The following is a 24,253-nucleotide window of genomic DNA, read 5'->3' as shown; positions in this document are numbered from 1 at the left end:
AAAACGTATCCTTTCTTCTGCGACAGCAGCGCCAACGCATTATACCTAGCGTCGCGCGCGCGCGTACTCATTACAGTAAATGTTGCGCTAAAGTCCTGTCGCTACAGGAGGCTTGCATATATAAGGCACTGCCATGCGGCAGTAGGCCTCTTCTTACCTCGTGAGTGCTTATACCTGTATCCCACCTGGTGCTCGATAATAAAGCATGGTGTTCTAACATAACCCTAAATACAGTACGTGTATCAGTATTGTAACACTTCTGTTGATTTTTTTGCATCTCCGTAATCAGAATAAGCCCCGCCTTCTTCGTTGATGGGCATGAATAGGGCGTCACCGACGTGACCAGTTCCTCAACCTACTGTGTTTACTTTTCGTAAATAATGAAATGTCCAGCCGATGCTAGACTGGTACCGGCCGTTCGCCACCTTTACTCTGGCAAGTATCCTTCGCTACACTGACGCTGTTAGTGTAGCGTGTGGAGCTGTCGACCGGGTACCAGTCTAGGCCGATGCATTTTGCAATGTTTACATGCCATAGCGCCATCTCTTGGATGTTTTATAAGTAAATATGGGGATTTTCAATAAAATAATGCGTTTTTAATGTATTTACCACGATTTACGTATAGAAACTATATGTTAGTTTTACTGATTTTTTCCCTATCTTTCCATGGAGTTTTCATCGTCTTTCAATGCATTTCGGTAGATTTTTCTGCGTTTTCTGCGTGATTATTATTTTGCGCAAGCACTCATTTTGGAAATCCTCCAACATTTTTACTTCTTCCTTAAGTCCATGTTTCACTGTTATTTAGGAAAGACGGTAAAACTGTGCATTTGTGTAATTTCACTCTTGCTTCTATAATATGATTTCCATAATTTTTCTTTTCTGCCCATGATAATATATTCCTCATCATAAACCTACATTTTTCAGTTCGGACTCTTATCATATCGTTATAACCTCCTATATCATTAATTAAATCCCCTAGGTATGAATATTTGGTGCATTTTTTGATTACTTGGTTGCCTATTATTATCTCCTTCTCTATCCTTTCTTTGTTGGTGAATTTTATAACCATAGTATTTGTTTTGTTCATATTAAATTCTAATCTTTTTGATTCAGCTAATCTGGAGCACGACTGAGCGATTTTTGTTACTGTTTTATAATATCCAATTCCTAGAATATCGTCCATATATAATCATTGTCATCTTCTAAAACTACAGACCATCCGCTGACCGCTGTGGAGACGTGCGCTGGGCCTCGAATTTGGCGCACGTCTCCACTGCAGACAGCGCTTCATACTTTAACATATGGTCGCGTGCGCATATCCCGAGGAACTGCGCGTCTCATCCGCGCGCAGCGCTTAGGATCAACAGCAAAGCTGTGCCACGCAATCTTGTATCATGTCTCTCTGGATATATATATATATATACGGGTTGGGTGAACACATTACTGAGCACCCCATCATGCAATAGTGTCGAAGTAGTTCCGATAGGTATAGTTTTGCCAAAATGTTGACGAAGGATTAGGGAGAACCGTAGCACACAGTAATTAAATAGAATTTGAAGATGTTATATGTGCAAATGGCGCGAACACACTTCTATTGTTCACTTTATATGTTTAGTGATACACACATGTTTTGTGCCCACACACACACGCACGCACGACCGCGCCCACATACACTCCCCCCACCACACACACACATGGATACAACGCACGCGAGAGATTTTTAAAGTACCTCCAATTTTTGTAGTCAAATATCATACAACAGGATTTTTTGTAACTCGGCACTTTTTATCCATCGCCAGCTTCCCTACATTATCACCGTAGAGCTACCCGTAATTGGGTAACCTATTGTTACAATTGTAGGTGCCTAGTTTTATCGCAAAAATAGTAAGCTCTTATGAAAGCGCAGTTCTTATTTCCTACAATACTGACAGCAAATTTTCTATATATTTCAGCCATTCCTCCATTCCTTTTCCTCCATTTCAGCCAGTTAGAGGCATATTCTAATGATGGTGTGCTGCGCTTATACCTTATATATATATATATATATATATATATATAAATATATAGTCTCATATATATCTTTATATCATCTCATATTAATTTATTAATATCATATATCAACATATTTAATCTCATATATAATCTCTACATGGATAATTTTTTCTATGCCCTACAGGCATACAAGCTGGGTTTGTACGGACCCAAGTACGTCTGGTTTCTAGTCGGTTGGTATAACAGTGAATGGTGGATGACTCCGGACTCTTCAATCAACTGCACGAGCAGCCAGCTAGGTAGAGTCGCCGAGAACTATATTTCCACACAGGGTCTGGCCGTCGATCCTATTTCACATCAAACGATCAACGGAATGGTGAGAATAGGATGGCCCCAGGCTCGTTACAGCTCACAGGTACTTGGAGCGTTTCAATAAACAAAATAATACTTAATAAACACGAAATGTATTTACTACGAAAGTCTTAATGTTTCTCTACTCTCTTTCGCCTATTATTGCCGATAATTTCCTCTAAATGCCGTTCAAGTGCTCCACTGCAACACATAGGTATACCGCACGCACACCGCTGCACATTTACACTTTTATTATAGTATATATATATATATATATATATTCTCTCTTCCTCTATATATATATATATAGCATTTGGAAGGCATTTACAGAAAATTATCGGCAATTATTAGCATTATATTGTTTATTGAAACGCTCCAAGTGCCTGTGTTACAGCTAATCTGCATCTGGCCCATACAGAGATATCACAGAATAAGACATGAAAGGAAATATACGCATATAGATTTCCATTGGTTTGCACTTATCTAGTGTAGTTTTTATCTGTTGGCGTATAATTATACGGACAGCACGATATCGTGTAGCGTATAGCTATAGTGTGTCTATCGTAACTACGCAGCATTAGGTTGTTTTAGTATCGTAATTAGGCCGCATCAGTGATTCATCAGTTAATATATCAGTGATTCATCAGTAATATATCAGTTGAATAACCGTTTTTCGTAGACTGTGAAGGAGACTATTGCGGCTTATGACGAGTATGTCAACTACAATGACACGTTAGGAGCGAAAGGTGACTGGCCGCTCACGTACGACAGGTAAGCGATTCAGTAACGCCGCGAACAAAACCTTAGTAAGAAATATTCACGTTCACGTTCACTTATTACAGCTGTGCGTAATGCAAATATATACATACTTGTACAAACACGTTATATTTTCCCTCGCGATATTAGCACCTGACTAATACCTTATTATAAGCGTATGTATTATAAGCTCTTGGAGATATAGGAGGCTCGCTTCATCAGCACAAACGCTGCGTTGTTTAATTGTTAAGTAATGTTGATAACTCTGGCATATGTTTTTTTTTGCTGTGTTATAGCATGTGGGCAATGGCGATTGCATTCCACAACACCAGTCAATATCTGAAGCGGCAAAATTCTAGCAAAGGAATTGAAAGCTTCACGTACGAAAGTGCAGATCTACGCCAGCTCTATATGCACTATTTGGGCAATATTTCCTTTAACGGTGTTTCGGTAAGTCCGACAAATTATACACCAACATTATACCATATACATACCTATATACGTATTTAAATATATGTATGTATTTATTTATTTATTTATTTATTTATTTATTTATTTATTTATTTATTTATTTATTTATTTATTTATTTATTTATTTATTTATTTATTTATTTATTTGTTTGTTTATTTATTTATTTATTTATTTATTTATTTATTTATTTATTTATTTATTTATTTATTTATTTATTTGTTTAATTATTTATTTATTTATATCGGCCCGTTCAACCAATTGTCATGCTCGCGCCATGCTCGGCGAGTATTGTTTCCACCTACGTGACCATTTGCTTCTGTTCTCCCCTGCCTCGCGATTGTGAAGTAATAGACTATAGTTGTCTCAGCTACGCGATCGCGGCCATGCTAACACAGGCTATACCGTCTATAAGAATCATGGTCTGTGATCCACAGTGAGCCGACACTAATTACACCCTACTTATTATAGCTTTGGAGGATTAGTGTTCTATTTTTTTCTCCGATGCGGTGCGCATCTCGCTTGACCCTGACATTCCTCTTATCTTCGGCCATGACACTAACAACTTGAACAACACGTACAGCAGCGCGAACCCTTTCTGGCAGCAACTAATCTGAGAAAATGTGTCATCAAGTATCCAAGCAAACCCCTCGAGCAAGTTAAACAGATATATTGTCGCCAGATCAGGGTCGCGGCTGAAGGCCGGGCGCTTGACTAATGGGCGTCATCAATTTAATATAATAGAGCTTCACGTCTTGTCAAACCTCACTACTCTAGCCCATCCGCTATTAGCTCGCCAAGTTAAGTAGTTTTGCGTTCTCTTAAACATACAAAATTAACAAAAAATTTCAAAATTTATGAATTTGTTTATGAAATTTATTAAAGTTTATTAAGTCGGACATCATTCTCTCGGCTGTAACTTGTATATACACTGGTGACAAATTCGTTTTTCTATGCCGTACTTATTGCACCCCGCCACACCATTTAACCCACCGTGTCGACATTTAATCCACGATATGACGCTGTAGCTATCCATTAACGCTGGCTACGTTGGATACGTATAGTTATATATGCACATTATATACATAGTAAACTATTCGTCGATGCTTCTTGCTGCAATGACAATAAGCAGAAGCGACAGTTCACAATGCACTGCGCAGGCTGAAACGTATAGGACATCTTTTATTACATTCGTTTATCCGCCGGCAGAATCGGACGACGTCACGTCTGCAATAGAAACCCATGTCAAGCCTAAAAAGAATATATTATATCCGATTCCTTTCTTGAGACAAGCAAAACAAACTAATGGCGAGCCCGTTATGTCACTCGCATACGCAAGATACACACTATTCATACGAAATAAAGTTCCGACATCACGAGGCAGTGGAAACTCACATCACGGGGTCATCATTGTGACATCACTTGGCAGAATGGCACAATTTTTTCAGCAAGGCCAATCTTACTTTTCATGTTTTCTGTATGTCTATAAAGAATTTGCCTTACTTGTATAATACAGATAATATTACCCAAACACCGATACAGTTCTACACTAATCATAGCACGCCAGTGAGTTACAACACCAGTCCAAGCTACAGTTCAACTGTTGACCTAGTCATCTCTGGACCCTAACCGCCGTCATTGCGAAGAGCGGCTGCGGAAGCTTTGAGAATCAGAATCTTCCACATCAGCCAGTATGACACTAAGAAGAGATAGCTCAGTTTGTTAGAAAGTATATAACAACGCAGAGACATTGAGGCTGCTCTTCATACTAACATTTCTGTAACACCTATTACGCGCAACCACACTCGCATAAACTTTTACATCCATAACAAAGAAGCTGAGCAGCTCAACCGACCTTGTCCGATGAAGATAAATGTACGATTGCTTCTCCGGTCTTCACAGGAGAAACTTTTCTCCTTCTCTCTCTCTCACACACACACACACACACACAAGCACGCACGCACGCACACACGCACACGCGCGCGCGCACGCACGCACGCACGCACGCACGCACACACACACGCACGCACGCACGCACGCACACACACACACACACACACACACACACACACAGAAGCTCTTTCGTTACACTCAATGGGGCAATTCAACCGGCTAGTATATCTAGAAGATAACATGACAACATCTCGTATAACGGGCAAATGAAAACGAAAACTTGCATTTTACCCATTATTAATTTTATCATTATCACATTAAACAGCGCGTTATTTGAGCATTTGTTCAAACGTGGTTCAGGTGTAAAGTGAGTAGGCAAGCAGTCATTTAACATCGCATTTGTTGATAAAGAAAGCTCGTCTTTTATTGTTTGCACGTGTTGTTATGGGCCTCCAGCAGTCGGAATTTTTGGGTAAATAATAAAAGAGTCATGCTCAATGCAGCGCTAGGAGTTTTAACTATCGATCGCTGGTTAATATATATGACATTTACTCCGTGAGTCGACTCACATCGCCTATGCTTTGAATTTCTCTTCCGACAAAACTAACCTCCCACTATGTAAATGTTGACGGTGAAATCTTTTGATAGTCACTGCAATTTACTCGGCACATGAAACGCTACTATTTACACAATTTTCGCCGGCAATTTTCCAGAGCTATATATATAGATACTTCGCAAAGGATTTAGTTCAGACGAGTAGACAAACCCATGTAGCGCAGGCTATCATAGTGTAACGTTTTTTGCCGTCTTCTCCACCGTCTTGCCCTCTATCCGTTATCGTATACTAGGTTCGGGCGTGGCCGAAGTTCTCCTCGGGAAGTTACGTCTCCCACCCAGATTCTACCAGGACTCGCGGACGAAACGAACAGCAACAAGAGACGTGCAAAACAACACTTTTATTAACACACTACTCACTACCCGGCAGGGTGGTCGCCAGGCACAGCAACGATCCACTCTTACCTACCAGTACTATGCGGGGTGCTGGCGCACAACACGTCGCCACTCTTACTCTACCTCTGCATCTCACCGCGTTGGAGATTCACTCCGCTCTCAATGCGCGCGCGACGATGCTCTCTTCGCTTACACAACAATTACAAACGTCCTAGCCATTCGGCCTATAATTAGCACTACAAAGTGGAGACCGTGCTGATAACACGTCCGCCCTCTTCTACTGTTGGCCGTCAAGAGCGAGAGCACGCTCGCCTGACGTCACAATGTTATGCGCGCACACGCTCTCTTGCTCGCGCCCCCTATAACATTAATTCCTGCATGATCGCAATGAATGTATAACTGTAACGTTGACGATAGTACAAGGAGATGACGGGCAACACACGGACAGGATCGACTTCGCCACACTACCCCCTCCTCAAACTTGTGCTACCTCTTGGGAGCACTACTTAACCTATTTCCCGTAGTCATGACTGGCAAAGTCGGTCATACCCGCGCGCACCCCCTCATCTGCCCGTTTGCTATATAGTTATTTAGACAAAAAAACGAAACCCCGCGATACAATATTTCCCCCCAACAATGGTAACACCACTAAGGGCAACCATAACACGCGCAAAACATACCATGATGTCGCGCACCCGCTTCTTTCGTACCCGCGTACCTCACTGACCCGGTCACTCGACCACCGAGGATCCAATACACAAAGGCCAACTGGCAACAAGGAGATTCTCTGGCGGCATAGTGCCGCGACCCGGACTCAGGCCCTATCGGGGCTATAGTGGCGCTTATTTGCGCCTTGCTGCCTCCTGGAGAGCCTCCTGCTGTGTCTCGTCAAATAGAGGCAGTGAGTGAGGCTCGCTATCTGCTTGAGCGAGGCCGCGCAATTCCTCCTCGTTGGGCATCACGGGCAGGTATCCCTACACGGAAGGTGCAGCGGCTAACACCACCTCGGGGCCAGGCACTCGGTCCCGAAATTTGTGCCTATAGTAGTTCGCCGAGCAACCGCGGTGGCCGCGAGACCTCTGATGTCTCGCTGCTTGCCCGCACGCCTAGACTGGCGCGCTCCCCCGCTGCTGCCTCCAAATCCGATCGAATGCTGTCGGCTTCTGCCTGCAGCTCGTCATCCGTCAGCCAGTCTCCAGTCTCTTAAGCGGCAGGCATGACTGCTGCGCCGAGACTCGCCTCATCCTCCCAGGACATGCGCTCTGCCTGGGGACTGCTTACTCCCGGACCAGGCTCCCCGTCTGAGCTTGGTGTCGGGCAGCGAGCCCTGCCTTCAGCTCCCGTGGCTGTCACGCACCGGCCTTCTTCAGCGGATGCGTGAGGCCGCGAACCTGCGGCCGCGGGAGGCCGCGAACCTGCGACTGTGAGAGGCTGTGAACCCGCGGCTGCTGCCTCTTTGGTTCCTCCTCTGCTAGTCGTCCGCGGGGCTCCCTCCCCGGCAACCTCGGGTACAGAGGAAGGCGTGGGCTGCCGCTGACTGCTAGCAGCCAGTTTTCCCGTCGCAGCTCGCCGCTTGGTTACCGTCTCCTTGCGGCAGCTTTCCATTGGCGAAGGTTCGGATTTCGCCGCTCGAACCCATCGGCTGGCGTCCAATCGCTGAATCCCGTCCGCCTTCCGACTCCATCTTCACCTACGCGGAAGGCGACCGCCCGCTGGCGAGTGGCTGTCCCACCGGAGTACCTCCGGTAATTAAGGCTGCTCCGGCCGAGGCGATATCCCGAGTCGCCTCCGACGTAGGCCGTGACCCGGCCTCTCGCTTTCACCCACCGCGTTCGCATCCAGTTCTTCCACTGTTAGGTGGCTGTTTAGTTGCCCCGGCGCCGACACGGGGACCTCGTAGGGGCATCCCCGCCTCGGGCAATAGTAGTTCACCCCAGTCTCCTCGTGGAGTTCCTCATGGTGTGCAACCGAGTGTCGGGTGGGGACCTCGCAGGCCACGCACCATGCCCACCCGTAAGGCTCCACTTGCCCACTGGTCACCACGCGACTGTGAAATAGGCCGCTCAACGGGCCATGGCCAGCAACCAACTCAGAGCGGGTGGGGGTATACTTCCCATCGTCGGGATCCCACTGGGGTTTACCTTCTTTCTCCGCCGACTCTTTCGCCGCCGGCTTCAGTGTCTCCTTCTCCACCGTCGGGGCTTTGCTCGGGAATTCTTAGGGCATCCCCGACGTCGGGGCTCCCCCTACAGCCGTTGGGTTGTCCCGAGCTCGGTTGCCCCCGAAGCGGGCTGCAGTAGTAGCTTGCACGTGAGCGCCTCCGTCGGCATCTCGGACCACTTGCCGTTCCAGAGAGGCCGCCACCAACTTGGCGATTCTGCCACGTTCCTCTCGCGTCTCAGCCTCCATGACCGCTAGCCTATGCTTTGCCTGTTCGAGGTGTTTCGGCGAACACGCCTCCTCCTCGGCTGCATACTGCTCCTCAGCCATCTTTCCGGCTGTCTCTTCTCTTTCTTATACGTGTCTTCCGTAGCACGTGCAGACCCCACGGTGTATGGGGTGAGAGTGCTTGCACCCTGCTTTCGGGTTTATACACCTCTCTACCCCGGCAGCAGATTCCTAATAACCAATCACATAGCTCCTACCTACGCCTCGCCCAATCAGCTGACCGCATCGATTTATTATTTGCTCTGCCACTGGGTTACGTCATCACGCCTCCCTTCGGGCCGGGCATCCCCGACCAATTCTTCGGGTTCCCCGAAGTTACCTTGCATTCAGGTACTTCACCATCCCTCCCTAGGAAATACCTGTTGCGTGATGTCGCGCAATCCATCTCCGCGACTCTTCCTCACTCTTCCTCTTAATCCGAGTAGCCGAAAGCGAGGTCGTATCTACGTACTATTACTAACACGGATAATACGGGTCTACAATTCTGCTCGTGACATCGCGCCTACGCATCTCGCACGATCCCGATCTACTTTCGCGCCAGTGCACAAAGTTATGACCGCGCACCGGCACGCAAAGTGTTCGCGCATCTCACGTTTAGTCAATCACCATGTACACAGATTCCCACTTTTACCGCAACCCGCGTGAGCATGACGTCACTTCGTGCCGCTCTCTTCGCGCTCTGTCTCTCTGTGGAAATCGCGCCCGCGTACACTTCTTATCGCATTGAGTGTACACGCACCTATACCTAACTATAACGCATAAGCGCGTAACTTTTTTTACGTATCTCTCTCATCCCGACGCCCGGCGCCACCACTATCGTGCACTGTGCGTATCGCACAGCCTGCTCCGTGACACACAAGGTTAGCGTTAATCACGCATCCCAATCATTCGTAAACAATGCCACCCGGTTCTGCGGTCGCTGCCTTTTTCTTGCTGCGATCGCACGGCTGCCACCGCCACCCAGCCGCTTATTGTATCCCCCGAACGAAGTTCGTGGGGATACTATGGGTTTGGCATCGTCACGCCGCCGCCGCCGCCGCAGAGATTTCCTTGTGAACGCTCTACCGGCTGCAGTTCTTCTCGGACCATCTTCAAATTTCGCATGAAGGTGCGTTATCGTAAAGCAAAGACGCCTATCGTTTTTGGTGTGGGCGGAGTCATCGTTGCCATGGTAACAACATTTTTTGTCGAAATATTCTAGAACCTGTAACTTCTGCACTTTTTACCCGATTGTCATGAAATTTATATTTGTATTAAAATTTATATTAAAATTTATATTAAAATAAAAATTTAAAATTTAAAAATAAAAATAAAAATTTAATATTTGTATTAAAATTTGCATTTAAATTTATATTTAAATTTATGATTGTCATCAAATATATATATATACATATATATATATATATATAGGACATGATATATCGGCCCTGTGTGCCAAATTCCATGACAATCGGGTAAAAACAGCACAAGTTACAGGTTCTACAATATTTCCACAAAAATGTTGTTACCATGACAACGATGACTCCGCCCACGCCAAAAACGATTGGCGTCTTCGCTTTACCATAACGCACCTTCATGCCAAATTTGAAGATAATCCGAGATCGGGTAAAAACTGCCCACCAGGTCACTGCAACCTTGTTTTCACCTTTACCTTGAGTCCTTGACCTTGATCATATTTCTCTTCCGCTCTCTACCTCAGCCCCTAATTGACCTAGCGCGACCAAACTTGGTATGCTTACACATCTTGGGGAGAAGGTCTGTCGCATACCAAAACCACCACTGCCCTTGTCTTGACCTTAGTTTGACCTTCACCGGCGACTTACATTTCCTCTTCGGCCTCCTAGGGTAACCAGATTCCATATACTTGCACATCTGCGGCACACCAGTTGTCTAACAAACCTTTGTCTTTGTCACTTATTTAACTTTACCTGCCTTCTACGTCCTTACACAGATATTCCATTCATACTAGATCACGGGGGATACATGTAGTTGGCGACAACTGCTCGTTTCTAGTTTATACGCGGACTACGTGCTGGAGTCTCGACGCGCAGTACTAGCTACCCGCACACACACGCTTCTTTCTGCTCTCGCAAGCCACACTCTCACGTATGTGTTAGACCGCCCTGATCAAACACACGCGCGCTCGCGAAGCCACGGCCAGCAGTTTTTATGCGCCCGCTACCCGCCTTTAGCGGCACGAGGCCGCCATCACCCTATGCTCCCACCGCGCTTGCAGTATTTATATACCTAGCCGTGGCACACAGCGATACATCTCGCGTCTCTGCTTCGGAAGTAACATATGCGCGCGTAAAACTTATCGCGCTGCTTGCTAGCGTTGACCTCGGGTTATCTCTCTATCGATGACTCCGCGTCGGCGCTCCCTTATCGTTGATTTCGGGTGGTCACCTTAGCGTTAACTTTGGGGGGCGGGTCAGTTCGGGTGCAGCGATCTCTCGGCATTGGCGTTGTGCGTAGACTGCATCGAGGAGGCAGGAGTGTTCGACGGCAATAGCGTCGCCACCTTCAGCCGACGGCTTTGCCCTCCCCCGAGCTCCAGGCGTGGCGTCCGACCTAAGAAAGGACGTCGGCGTGACTCGACCCTTTATGCGTGTCTCGATGGCCTTAGCCGTCGTCTGGCCGTCGTTCCTCCGATTCTCTGCGTCTGTCATCGCCGCTCATAGCCGTGGATTCGTGTCCACCCCGCAGTTGACATCTCATCACCTGTTGATCTGGGCAGGCGGCGTCGACTTCCCGCGCCCAAGTCTCGAGTCTAGATCCAATTTTCGCCACGTAGCCATCTCCCCGTGCGATTCCTCTTCCCTCTCGGAGCATGCCTCCCGCATTGGTGTACACCTTTCACTGTTCTTCTAGGTTGTGTCGCACCGCCCGCGCGCGTGGACGTGCGACTCCTCGTGTTTCTGCCTGACGACGGTAGCGACTCGCGTTTTGGCCAGAACTTATCGGGCACCATGCTGGGTATTTATACCCCGCCTCCGCCAGGCGGCCTCGTCCGACATGCAGCTAGAATCCGTAGAACTGCGGTGCACGCACATAACGATGCGACCGCGTCTCCCTATCAGGCATGGTAGCCAATCCCTGTCGTCGATAGTTACCAGCTTGGATGACCGTGTCCCCGTCTTCCTCACCGACAGTCTCCATCTCGACCGTAGCGTCTACGTCGAATTCAGCTGGTCTCACCCGGGGCTTCTGCGTCGACCTCAACGGCTACTTCGTTCACACCCGCGGCTTCTGCGTTGACCTCCACGGCTACTTCGGTTTCACTCGCGGCTTCTGTGTCGACCTCCACGGCTACTTTGGTTTCAATCGCGGCTTTTGCGTCGACCTCCCAAGCTACTTCGGTCTCACCCGCGGCCCTACTTCTTGACCGAACATCATCAGATTAGGGCTCACCCCTGTGCTCTCTTGCGCGGTGCCCCGATATGCGGCCATCGCGTAGGGCAGGGGATCATTCCAGTCGTCACGGTGATCATCTACCACCTTGGCCAACATTGACTGCAGCGTGCGGATAAATCTTTTCACCAGTCCGTCCGACTGCGGATGGAAGGGGGTCGTTCGCGTCTTCTCTATCCCTAAAAGCTCGCATACCCCCGCAAACAGCTGCGACTCAAAGTTCCTTCCTTGATCAGTGTGCAAGCGTTGCGGTATCCCAAACCTGGCGAAGAAGTGTGTGACTAGACAGTCCGTGGTAGTCTGGGCCTTCTGGTCGGGTAGGGCGTACGCCTCTGTCCACATTGTGAAATATTCACCGATCACGAGGATATGTTGATTACCTTCGCGCGTGAGTGGTAATGGCCCTAGGAAGTCGATTGCCACTCTCTCCATGGGTGCTCCCACGGGCTGCTGCTGGAGCGCTGCACGTCGGCTGCATGTCCCTTGCTCTCGAGCGCATACCTCGCACTGCCGACACCAGCGCTGCACATCACCTCACATCCCTGGCCAGATGAAACGCTGCCGAATTCGTTTCACTGTCTTTATGCTGCCCAGGTGCCCTGAAACGCGACCTCCATGTTGCATGGCAAGAATCTCTCGCCGTATCTCGGGTGGCGCAACCAGCGGAAACCGCTGCAATCGCCCTCGCCGTCCCCCTATCCACCGGTGATATAACAACCCTTGATGCACCTCTGTGCCAACCTATCCCAGCTGTGCCATAGGGCTTTCCCTTCCCGGGATAGTGCGGCAGTCTCTTCGTAGGCAGGCTGCTTCTCTGTCGCTTTTCTCCACGCCAGCACTTGCCCCAGCGTCGGGTCGTCCTCCTGCCATATCCTCATTTGTTCCTCCGTCCATGGGGTGAGACCTGCAGGGTCCGCCCTAGCACTTCGGATCTTTCTTAGGGGTATCTCGTGGCAGTCGGGACAGTCTTTCCGTTTACATCGACTGCGGGGAGCTTGTCGGGACAATCCGTCGGCGTTCCCATGCAGCCGTCCCGCTCGATGTTTGACGCGAAGGTCGAAGGTCCCCAGGAAGGCGATCCACCTCGCCACCATCCCTTCGGGTTCCTTAAAGTTCAAGAGCCATGTGAGGGACGCATGGTCAGTCCGCACCAGGAAAGGTCTCTCCTGTAACTAGTGTCGGAACTGTTTCACTGCGGCCACCACCGCCCATAGTTCCCGATGCGTGGCGCAGTACCCTCTCTGGGCGGTGGAGAGTATTTTGCTCAAGTAGGCGATGGCCCGCTCCTCCCCATCCTGCTCCTGAGACAGCACGGCACCCAGGCCGGTTCCACTGGCGTCAGTGTCCACCGTGAACATTCTCTCGGCACGGGGATAGGCCAATATGGGTGTCTCTGTCAGCCGCCGAATCAGTTTCCTGAAGGCTTCCTCACATTCCTCCGTCTATTTGAAGACCTGTTCCTTGCGGGTTAACGCCGTCAAGGGTCTTACGATAGCGGCGAACCCCTCGATAAATCGTCGATAATAGTTCGCGAATCCAAGGAAGCTTCGCACGTCGTTCACCCCCGTCGGTCGCTCCCAGTCCTGTACGGCCGCTATCTTCCTCGGGTCGCAGCGAACTTCCTCTCGGGACACCACGTGTCCCAGCAACGTTACGCTCTACTGAAACAAGCTGCATTTGCTGGGTTTTAGCTTCAAGCCAGCCTCCTGGAGTCGCTGAAACACATGTCGGAGGTTATCGAGCGCGTGGTCAAAAGTAGCGCCAAACACCACTACGTCGTCTAGGTAGACGAGGCACTCCTTCCACTGGAGGCCCCTGAGAACGAGCTCCATCAAACGTTCAAAGTTTGTTGGTGCATTGCAGAAGCCAAACGGCATCACCCGTCAGAATATATATATAGGCCTCCTTTCACGGAAAAGGCAGTCTTGGCAGCGTCCCTCGTGTTCATCTCCACCTGCTAGTACCAACTAGCCAAGTCAAGGGTGAAAAACCACGCTTCCCCCGCAAGGAGATTGAAGGTGTCGTCGATCCTAGAGAGCAGATACGCATCGTTGCTAGTCAACTCGTTCACCTTGCGGTAGTCCACGCAGAACCGTACTGACCCATCCTTCTTCGCCACGAGAACTACCGGTGGTGCCCATAGGCTGGCGCTTGGTCGCACCACTTCCTGCGCGAGCATCCGATCTAGCTCTTGATCGAGAGCCACCTGTCTTCCCCACGGGCATCTTCTCGCCGGATGCTTCCGCGGCCGGTGATCTTGTGTGTCGATCTCATGCTGCACCAAGCCTGTTCTTCCAAGCGCGTCGCCAGGCCCCGCAAACAACTGTGTGTTCTTTTGAATCACGGCCGCCACCTCTTCTCGCTGCTCCTCCGTCAGCTCTCCATCCACGCCATCTATCAATGGCTGCAGGTGCTCGGCTAGCCTACCGCTTGGTCCTGGGGTTGCATTCGGGTCTTCCCCTCGGGTGGACCCGACCATGGCAATGCCCTCAAGCCGGGCTAACTCCACGCCCTTCGGGATGACCACCTCGCTCGCTCTGACATTGACTATCGAGAGAGGTACCCGTCTACCTCGGGTGTCCACCAAACATCGGGCCATCACCAGCTCCCCACCTAGTCCTCGCTCTCGGAATTTCCGCGTCGGCTCTGCCACAGCTAGGCATACTCTGGGCCATCGTCTTCGTTGCATGGTCCCGAGGACGAGAGCTCCGTGTCCAGGAGGGATGCACACCTTCTCGGCTGACCACAGCCTCCGGGCTTCCGTCGGCTTGCCACCCGGTAGCACGTGAGTTACTCCATCGATCACCAAGTATCCACGGCTGACGTCAAATTGACAACTTTTTCGACCCAGGAAGTCCATTCCCAGTACACCCCCGCTGTCTTCCATCCTGACCACCAATACGTCATGAAGGAACCTCTGACCCCCCAGACCTAGCTCGACGCGGCATTGCCCGGTTGTCGGCAGCGCCCGAGGCTGCACGTCCATCACGCCCGCCATCGTAGGTCGCAGTCTCACAGCCCCTGCGGGGAGGCTCGCAAACGCTGATGCTGACAGCAGCGTAACCTCGGCGCCTGTATCCACCAAGAACTCGACAGGATTTCCTGCCACTTCCAATGTCACTCTCCTTTAGGGCCGATTCTGCACTGACCCTACCAATCCTCGTTCCCTACGTCGCCGTACTCGCTGTCGGGCAGCGGCCGCCGGCGCCGGCCGAGCCCTTATGAGTTTCCCTGTACCTGTCCGGCAGCTGGTTCGGGTTCCCTGCTTTCATTCTTGGGAGGTCCCGCGAATCCAGCGGGTCTTGGTTCCGTTCTTCGGGCTGCTTCTTTGTACGTCGGCCAGTTTCTTCCAGCCGCACCGTAGGGTCGTCCCACACCTCATTGTCGCAGGCGCGGGCAGTTCCGACTGAAGTGGCCCCGCTCCCCGCACTCGTAACACCGGCCACCTCTTCCTCTCAGTCTGCTCTGCCTGTCAGGTCCACACGGTGCTTGGCGGGCCGCGTTCGACAGCTCCCGATCACTCAACAGATCCCTGAGAAGCCGTGCGATCTTATTCATTTCCCTACTTGACTGATCTTCAACCCCGAGCAGTTGGGGGGTGGCCGCGGCCACGGGGATGGGTGGCTCCACCTCGCGTGCGACGCCCTCAAAAATCCCGGGGGCTGTGATCGGTTTACGCGTCACCCGTCTTTTCCTTACCATTGCCTCGTAGTCTGCTGCGCATTCGGCGACCTCCTCAATCGTGACGCACCTCTGGCCCATGACGTACAGCTAATTGCCCTCTGTCGGCAGCTCTCCCTTTAGCCGCGGCACCAGCCACTTTCCGATCTGTGCATCGTTCATCTCTGGCATAGCCAGCTTTCCTAATTTGCGCAGCTGCCGCGCATATTCGGGCTAGCTTTCATCTTCGCTGCAGCGTCACCCCAGAAGTGCGGCTTGACTCTGGGTCTCTCTCTGATCGGGCCCGTAACGAGCGTTCAGCGTTTCCCTCAGCTGGCTTTTACTCTGTTGACCTGCCACCTCAGAGAGAATTCCCACTGCGGGCCATGCAAGTGTGGCCGCCAGTTGATCGGCCCGCGCCGTTTCGTTCTACCCGTGGTAGCGTGCCGCCACGTCAAATCTGCTAAGAAATGCCTCTACGGGTTCCGTTCCTACCCCCGAGAACGTGTCTAGTCGAATTGGGCACCCTGGCGGGTTAGGGTGGACGGCTGCGTCGGGTCCTACTTGTGGAGCTATTCCCCCGACATCTTTCCCGACCTCGGGGCATGCCGTCCCTCGTGGCTGCCGGAGTGGGCGTCTCTGGGTCTCTCTTTCCTTTATCGCTGTCCAGTCGTCACGCTCATGGCGATGCTCATGTCAGCGGCGTCTCCTTCTCTCACATTCCCTGTGTAACAACCACGTTACAAGGCACCCCCCCCTCACGCGACGCGGGCTCGCTGCGTCGTTACCGGCGGTCAACGGAGACATCCATTCTACGACGTTGCCCCTAGCAACCACGGGCGATCAATAGCTGTGTATCCATGAGTATCCACGTATATCTATGTATATCTGTATGTGTATCTATGTATATCGACACTATCTGTGTGTGGCCGGCATTCTATAATTGAGTTACCACCATGAGTGCTAGGCCGGCATTCTATAATTGAGTTACAGTGGCGAGTGCCGCTAAGTGCCCTATCGCTTAGACAGCACTTGGCCAATTAGCCGGCGCCATGGTGAGGGATAGCGAATCCTCGGAGGGGTCCGGTAATACAGTTAGCGGGTGTCTTTGAGGTCCGAGAGGATCCTCGAAGGGGCCCGGTAATGGGATTAGCGGACGCCTTTGAAGTCCGAGAGGATCCTCCGAGGAGTTCAATAATACAATTATCTACAGCCCAAGAGCTCGGAAGTATAAACGGCGCATGCGTGGCACATGCGTGGTTCGCGGTCGTGCCCGCGTATATAAGGCGGAGCACAAGGAAAATCGAGGAATGCTCGCCCAGCTCCAGACACGACCGCCTGTGTACTTGTAACAGTAGTGTAACGGTTCAGCATCTAAATTAAACAACATCAGTCATGGTATATATTCTTTGACTTGTCTCTTATCGGTGTCTTTGGCTATGAAGGCAACATCACAATCTATAACTATCAAGTAACGTAAAACGCTTCGTTACACCTGCACTTCGGTCCCTTTCTTGCCCTCGGGGGCCCACGACACTCACTCTCCTCACCCCAACTCGACTCGGTGCTTGTCTCTCGTGACCACTGTCTCCTTGCTTCGGGATCTAATCCTGCTGCGGGGGCTCCCGACGGTGGTGGCACTTCGGGTGCCGCGGGGGCTCCCGACGGCGGTGGAAACTTCGGGTGCTGCGGAGGCTCCCGACGGTGGTGCCCTCTCTCTCTCTATAGCGACCTCTAACATTTCCAGCAGGCGGGTCGTCCGGCGTCTTTCCTCGCGTCTCCACGCTCTCTCTTCTTCTTCTTCTTCTTCTTCTTCTCGCTCTCTGCTCTGCTCATACCCTTCCATCAATTCACTCCTCTCTGGACTCACCCCTCCTGGCTGGCTCAAGTCTCCCTGATTCCTCGGCCTGTCGCCTAGGAACTCCTCGAACTGCTCCGAATCCGTCGTGCTCTCCCCTACCTCCTGTATGTGCGCCAGCGGTCCCTCTATCTCACTGGCAAGCTATTACTCGCCTCCACGTGTGCTCCTTGTCTGTCGTCTCGGTGTTGCCATCCTGCCGGCAGAAATTCTGGTCTGTACGGCGCCAGTGTAACGTTTTTGCCTTCTTCTTCCACCTTCTTGCCTTCTCTCCGTGATCGTATACTAGGTTCGGGCGTGGCCGAAGTTCTCCTCGAGAAGTTACGTCTCCCACCCAGGTTCTACCAGGACTCGCGGACGAAACGAACAGCAACAAGAGACGTACATAACAACACTTTTATTAACACACTACTCACTACACGGCAGGGTGGTCGCCAGTCACAGCAGCGATTCACTCTCACCTACCAGTACTATGCTGGCTGCTGGCGCACAACACGTCGCCACTCTTACTTTACCTCCGCATCCCTCCGCGTTGGAGATTCACGCCGCTGTTACTGCGCGCTAAACGATGCTCTCTTCACTTACACAACAACTACAAACGTCCTAGCCATTCGGCCTATGATTAACACTACAAAGTAGAGACCGTGCTGATAACACGTCCGCCCTCTTCTACTGTTGGCCGTCAAGAGAGCGAGCACGCTCACCTGACATCACAATGTCATGCGCGCACACGCTCTCTTGCTCGCGCCCTCTATAACATTAATTCCTGCATGATCACAATGAATGTATAACTGTAACGTTGACGACAGTACAAGGAGATGACGGCCAACACACGGACAGGATCGACTACAGATAGATAGATAGATAGATAGATAGATAGATAGATAGATAGATAGATAGATAGATAGATAGATGGATAGATAGATAGATAGATAGATAGATAGATAGATAGATAGATAGATAGATAGATAGATAGATTACGGAAGCGTAAATTTAGATAGAAAAGATATAGTATATACTATAATATATTTAGAGCAGAGAAGAAGAGAGAGCAGATAGATAAACTAAAATACGTATAAGTAATAATATTATCAGAGCTAATGAATACCTAGAGATGTACAACGCGAAAACGGGAATAGTCTAGTTGCACGAGTACATTATTCTACTTTGCCTGCGAGTCTAGCAATAATTTCATGGTATTGATTAAGCAGAATGCTTTGCTCTCTAAAACATAGACCAAGCCGCGTGTCCAATACGGTACTCCTAGGCGCGAGATATCGGCGCTGTTAAACCTTCCTCCCACATGGCAAAACGCCGCCTCGAATTCACTTTCTGCAGCAAATCCTGTACACGCGGGTAAAGCATGTTTGCTATACGGTTCCGTCACCCACTTGGAGCGCTGATTAATGAGGTCATATTCCAATTTCGGTACTGTTACTTTACACTTAGTAAACGGAGCTGCGTTGTTAAAAACTTTGATGACCGGCTCCATCATGACGGGCGTTAGCCTGCTAGAAACGATAATGGAAGAATAAGGCATACGCAAATGCCCCCGAATGTCATCCCTATGATAACCGAAGCACCGCTCATTCATAAATTTATCGCGGAAAAACCGAACTTTCACGAAGCAACGCTTAGCGCGGTGGATGCTGGCAGCAAGGTGGATTCGAGGCGGCCCACTTTGCATGTGGGAGGAGTTTAACGAGCTGATAATCTCCGCCTAGGCAGTATCGTATTGACACAGCGGTTGGTCTTGTTTTAGGAGAGCAAAGGAATTCTGCTTATGCAATACATTATGAAATTATTCTAGACTCGCAGGCAAAAGTTAGATAATGATAGTCGGAAATAGCACTAATTTCCCCGTTTTTCCGTATGCTCCTCGTAGGTATTATTAGCATCTTGATAATATATATAGATAGATCAGAAAATAGATAGATAATTAGATAGATAGAGGTAGATAAGACTAGTAATGATTAGATAGGATAGATAGAGTAGATAGATAGATAGAATAGCATAGATAGATAGATTAGAGGTAGATGATAGATAGAAAGGTAAATTCAGATAGCAAGCATACTATATATATATAGAGAGAGAGAGAGAGGACGATAGATAAATTTATAATATATATAATTTATATAGATAGGATAGAAAAATAGGATAGAATCAGGATAGACTAGAATAGATAGTAATGATATAGACATAGATAGATAGACAGATAGATAGATAGATAGATAGATAGACAGATAGATAGATAGATAGATAGATAGACAGATAGATAGATAGATAGATAGATAGATAGATAGATAGATAGATAGATAGATAGATAGATCGATAGATAGATCGATAGGTCACACCTCACTTCGCAATCCGCGCGGGTTGTTTAGCACTACGCATTGTGAGTCCGTGTGAGTAGAATAAATGTCTCTATATAATAATCGATCACATCTCATATAACAATATTGTGTTCCTTCTTTAGCGACTACCCCCCATGACGAATACAACACACACACACACACACACACACACACACACACACACACACACACACCTACACACACACTGGGTTATATCGTATTTAGTAAAGATTAATTTTGACTGATACACTAGAAACCCTGCGTACGTGGTTATTAAGTGGATGTCGCAACTAGAATTTTCTCAATCTATGCGATGTTACGATTTCCCCACGGGTTATATTTGCTTTCCGACACAACCTTCGTTATTATTGGGCTTTATTTTATAATTATTGTTGTTCGGTTATTAAACTATGGTGGTGTACTTCTTATCTAATCATCTCATTAGATATCGACTACATGGCACGTCTCAAAGGTTGAAACAAGAATGAGTTATACGAAGTGAGTAATTAACTAACAAATTGTTTCTTTTCTGCGATAGGGGTTGGTATCGTTTGATAAAAGATATGATCGCATCGGCCTCATAAAGGTTGAACAGTTACGAGGTAAGCAATTGATAGTGCATTGGTGTTCGTCGCACTTTTATTTATTAACCATTTCTGCCGGTTACTTCCGGTTGAGTTTGTGGATTACTCTCAATTTCAGTATCTATGCAATGCTCCCGTGTCTCGTATTAAACCTTTGGGTTGCACTACACAATGATTTAACGTACATCGAGAGTAAATTTAATTATCCGATAGATATTGGCAGTACCAGTTACGGTAATTATATAGTAACTTTATAATATCTCAAAATCGACCGTAGTAAAAACATTGGTATGACTACAGATTTTTGTTTGTCATGTCTGATGATACTCTACTCGTTCTCACGACAGCATTAGACGCCTTCTATACGCCAAACCAACTAATCAATATAAATATATATAAAAATAAATAAATAATGCATACCGTGCAAATAAATATATGCATGGGTCGATGGTGTGTGAAGTAGTAAAACTTGACACATTTATTTATGGTAAACGCTTCAGTATTAAATGGGGAATGGATTATGAGGGAAGGTGGAAAAGAGTGGAAAGTAAACGGGAAAGGGGAGTGGGCACGTGACTGAAGCTCGGATCACATGGGGAAACCCATCCCTTCATAATTCCTGTTCACTGGGTGTTTTTGAACTTACAGCAGGATAAATCCTTGCAGATGTTTTTGACATATTATGTAAGAGGTAATACTATAGCTTAGTAAATATCTCTTATTAATATTTGAGAATAATACTTCGAAGGACTAAAAAATTACCCTGCTAATGTTGCCAGTTAGACTGACTCCGTCGCTGTCGCCAAGTCTTTGTGACGTAACTATAATGACGTAAACGCAGAAGAGAAATCAGAGCAATCGGTTAGCTTAGCTGCGTGGGCAAGTTATGCTTTCTGCGGCAAAACAATTGTCGTTATATATTATAATTGTTGAGTAACGGCTGTTATAAATGGTCATTATGCCACTTGGCAGTTAGTCGGAAGAGGAACAGCAAGACTTGTAGGAAATGATAAAGTACAAATATAGAAAAATTACAAGGTTTCAAAAGAAACGGTCGATTAAAAACGAAAATAAACAAAAAAGGAGCTGCCCGCTGGCTTCGTGCTTTCCGGTCTGGACCGATCCGGCGACGGTAGCTGTCCCTAGGTACAAGACATACAATAGTCACAGTCCAAGTCGTTATGAGGCCTTACTTGCAGATGCATATTTCTCACACATAAAGAGAGATATTTGTCTTCATCATCTTTTCGAAATTATTCGTGAACCTTAACCTGCATGTAAGTCGCGCTCGATCACTGGTAAGAAGAACACTGTAATCTGTCTGACTTAAGGGGATCATCTTGATTTGGGATAAAAGTGATTTGTCTCGGGACCCACCTGTATACACATCTGTGCATGAACAACCAGTGAAGCGCTTTCACGGAACCATACTCGTGGCCATCTGTATCTTGCCAGGAGAATAAAATCTCTATGATTATAACCGAAAACCTAGAGAATTTCTACTATATTACGTCATGGTGTTACTGATGTTGCGTATTGCAACAGCACGTAATGTGGCGGCTAAAATAACGACCAATAAGAGAATTAAAGTGTTTCCTACTATCAAGATTCGAGCAGAGAGAACACACTATATAGGATTCACATGTCCACTAAGGTCTATAGGAACCTATAACCATTATCATAATAATTATTGAAATGTGTAGCAGATTCTAGCCTATCTACACGAGACGGCTGATAGTATTATGTAATTAAAATAATAAACGTAAATATATAATAATATATATGCTATAATCTATCGCTTAGTTGCAGTGTCATACAGTCTTTCAACATTTATAGGATATTATGTAGATCTATGGCGTATTTGTACCTGAGAAACGATCAAATTTTCTACAAACCCCCATTGTTTCTAAAACCACTTTTCTATGTTTACTATTTATTAATAACCTTCTACAGATTTATGGTGTTTTACACTGTCGCGTTATAAGACCATCCATGCAGTTAATTTGAATGGAAAACGTAACAAACATATATTCAACAATTACATATTTACTGCGTGTATTTTCCTATGCGCAGATGGCGTAGAAGAGACACTGGCTGTTTATTATCAATATGCCAAGTGGTTCAGTTGGATAGACTATAGTGAACTACACTTTAAAGGTACGTTGTCCGCAGGCAAACGGGCATACGATAAATCAGAATATTGGTGATTTTCTATTACAAATTATATTCACAACGTGAAAATAATTACGTTGAATCGATTAAAAAAAAAAAAATGAATGTTCCAATCTTGATCACTAATACGATGTTGTTTTTTATGTTGTAAGATGATATCGTTCCTCTGGACGGGCCAGCGGCATTACACACGCAAGTGTCTGTTTCAAAGAGGCTATATGCGATGATAGTTGTCGTCGCTGCTGTTGGTATTATCACGTCAATCTCCTTCGTTGCCGTGAACATGCATTTTCGTAATGCCAGGTTAGTGATGGACACTGGCATGTCTGAGCACTGTTTAACAAATTGTTTTTACTAATTAATTTCGTAGGTGTCATTGTTCATATGTTGTCGGTTTCTTGACCACTCCCGCGATATTCGTGAATCTCGCATTAGTTAGCGCCTGATTAGATTAACCGATTTATCGTATGATTTTCTGCGTAGTTTTTGTGTCGAGTTGATGGTTGTACGATAGGTAACAACCCGGATCCGGTCGTTACGTTTCCATGCTTCGTGTTCCGATTCCTAGACCCACAACACAGTTCAGATAGTTGACAGAACAATACATCGATGGTATCAAGAAAACGAAGAATTTATTATAAGCAAAATAAACGTCACACCCAACGGAACCCACAGGAAAGCACAATAATATCATCACAATAATGATTACCCGTATTCGAAGAGGGAGATGGTTAAGCCGACTACTAATGCCAGGATAGAGGTACCACTATACTGACTAACCGCCGCACAAGCCAGTAAGAAGACCCTCACTAACCAGTTCGCGTTTATTCAGTGTTACTTATCAAACAATTTAGTGAAGCCCAGAGGTATGAATCAACTACGCCTATTTATTGTAATTAATCACAATAAGTGGAGCAATCCTGCTAGAGGCAGAATCACAAGTTGTCTGGCATTAATGATCGAGTATGCTTTGTATTTTCGAGAACGCAGTTGTAGATTTAGGTTATTTTACTTGTTGATACAAATTACCTATTAAATTCCTCACTAAAGCTAGCATTTCTAACTAAGTTTTGCACGCAAAATACAGCTATGCAAATATACTATGATGAATAACATATCGACTATACATATATTTCTTGTACCACATAGTTTCCTAACATAGTCTATGCTATTATATGTATAATATAATGATGATATATTACGTGTAATGTATTTACATATATAGTAAAATATTTAGGATTATAAGTAGTTTATTCTGTCGGAAATCGTAAGTGAGTGAGTGAATGAGTGATTGAGTGAGTGAATGAGTGAGTGATTGAATGAGTGAGTGAGTGAGTGAGTGAGTGACTGA

The 24,253-nt window shown here is 47.4% G+C and overlaps 1 protein-coding gene across 1 annotated transcript in view; it reads left to right on the top strand.

Annotated features, from left to right (window-relative positions):
• LOC106817686 (gamma-aminobutyric acid type B receptor subunit 1-like) overlaps nucleotides 1-4,011 on the top strand; it is an 8,380-nt gene extending 4,369 nt beyond the window's left edge. Inside the window, exons 5-8 of the mRNA XM_014822374.1 lie at nucleotides 2,180-2,371; nucleotides 3,026-3,117; nucleotides 3,399-3,552; nucleotides 3,970-4,011. Of these exons, the coding sequence (XP_014677860.1) occupies nucleotides 2,180-2,371; nucleotides 3,026-3,117; nucleotides 3,399-3,552; nucleotides 3,970-4,011 (480 nt within the window). The remainder of the gene's footprint in view (nucleotides 1-2,179; nucleotides 2,372-3,025; nucleotides 3,118-3,398; nucleotides 3,553-3,969) is intronic.
• Nucleotides 4,012-24,253: the final 20,242 nt, after the last annotated feature.

Source organism: Priapulus caudatus, unplaced genomic scaffold (genome assembly GCF_000485595.1).
Source record: "Priapulus caudatus unplaced genomic scaffold, Priapulus_caudatus-5.0.1 Scaffold35, whole genome shotgun sequence".
In the NCBI taxonomy this organism is placed as follows: domain Eukaryota; kingdom Metazoa; phylum Priapulida; class Priapulimorpha; order Priapulimorphida; family Priapulidae; genus Priapulus; species Priapulus caudatus.
The sequence above is the reverse complement of the archived record's forward strand: the minus strand, read 5'-3'. Positions and strand labels throughout refer to the sequence as shown.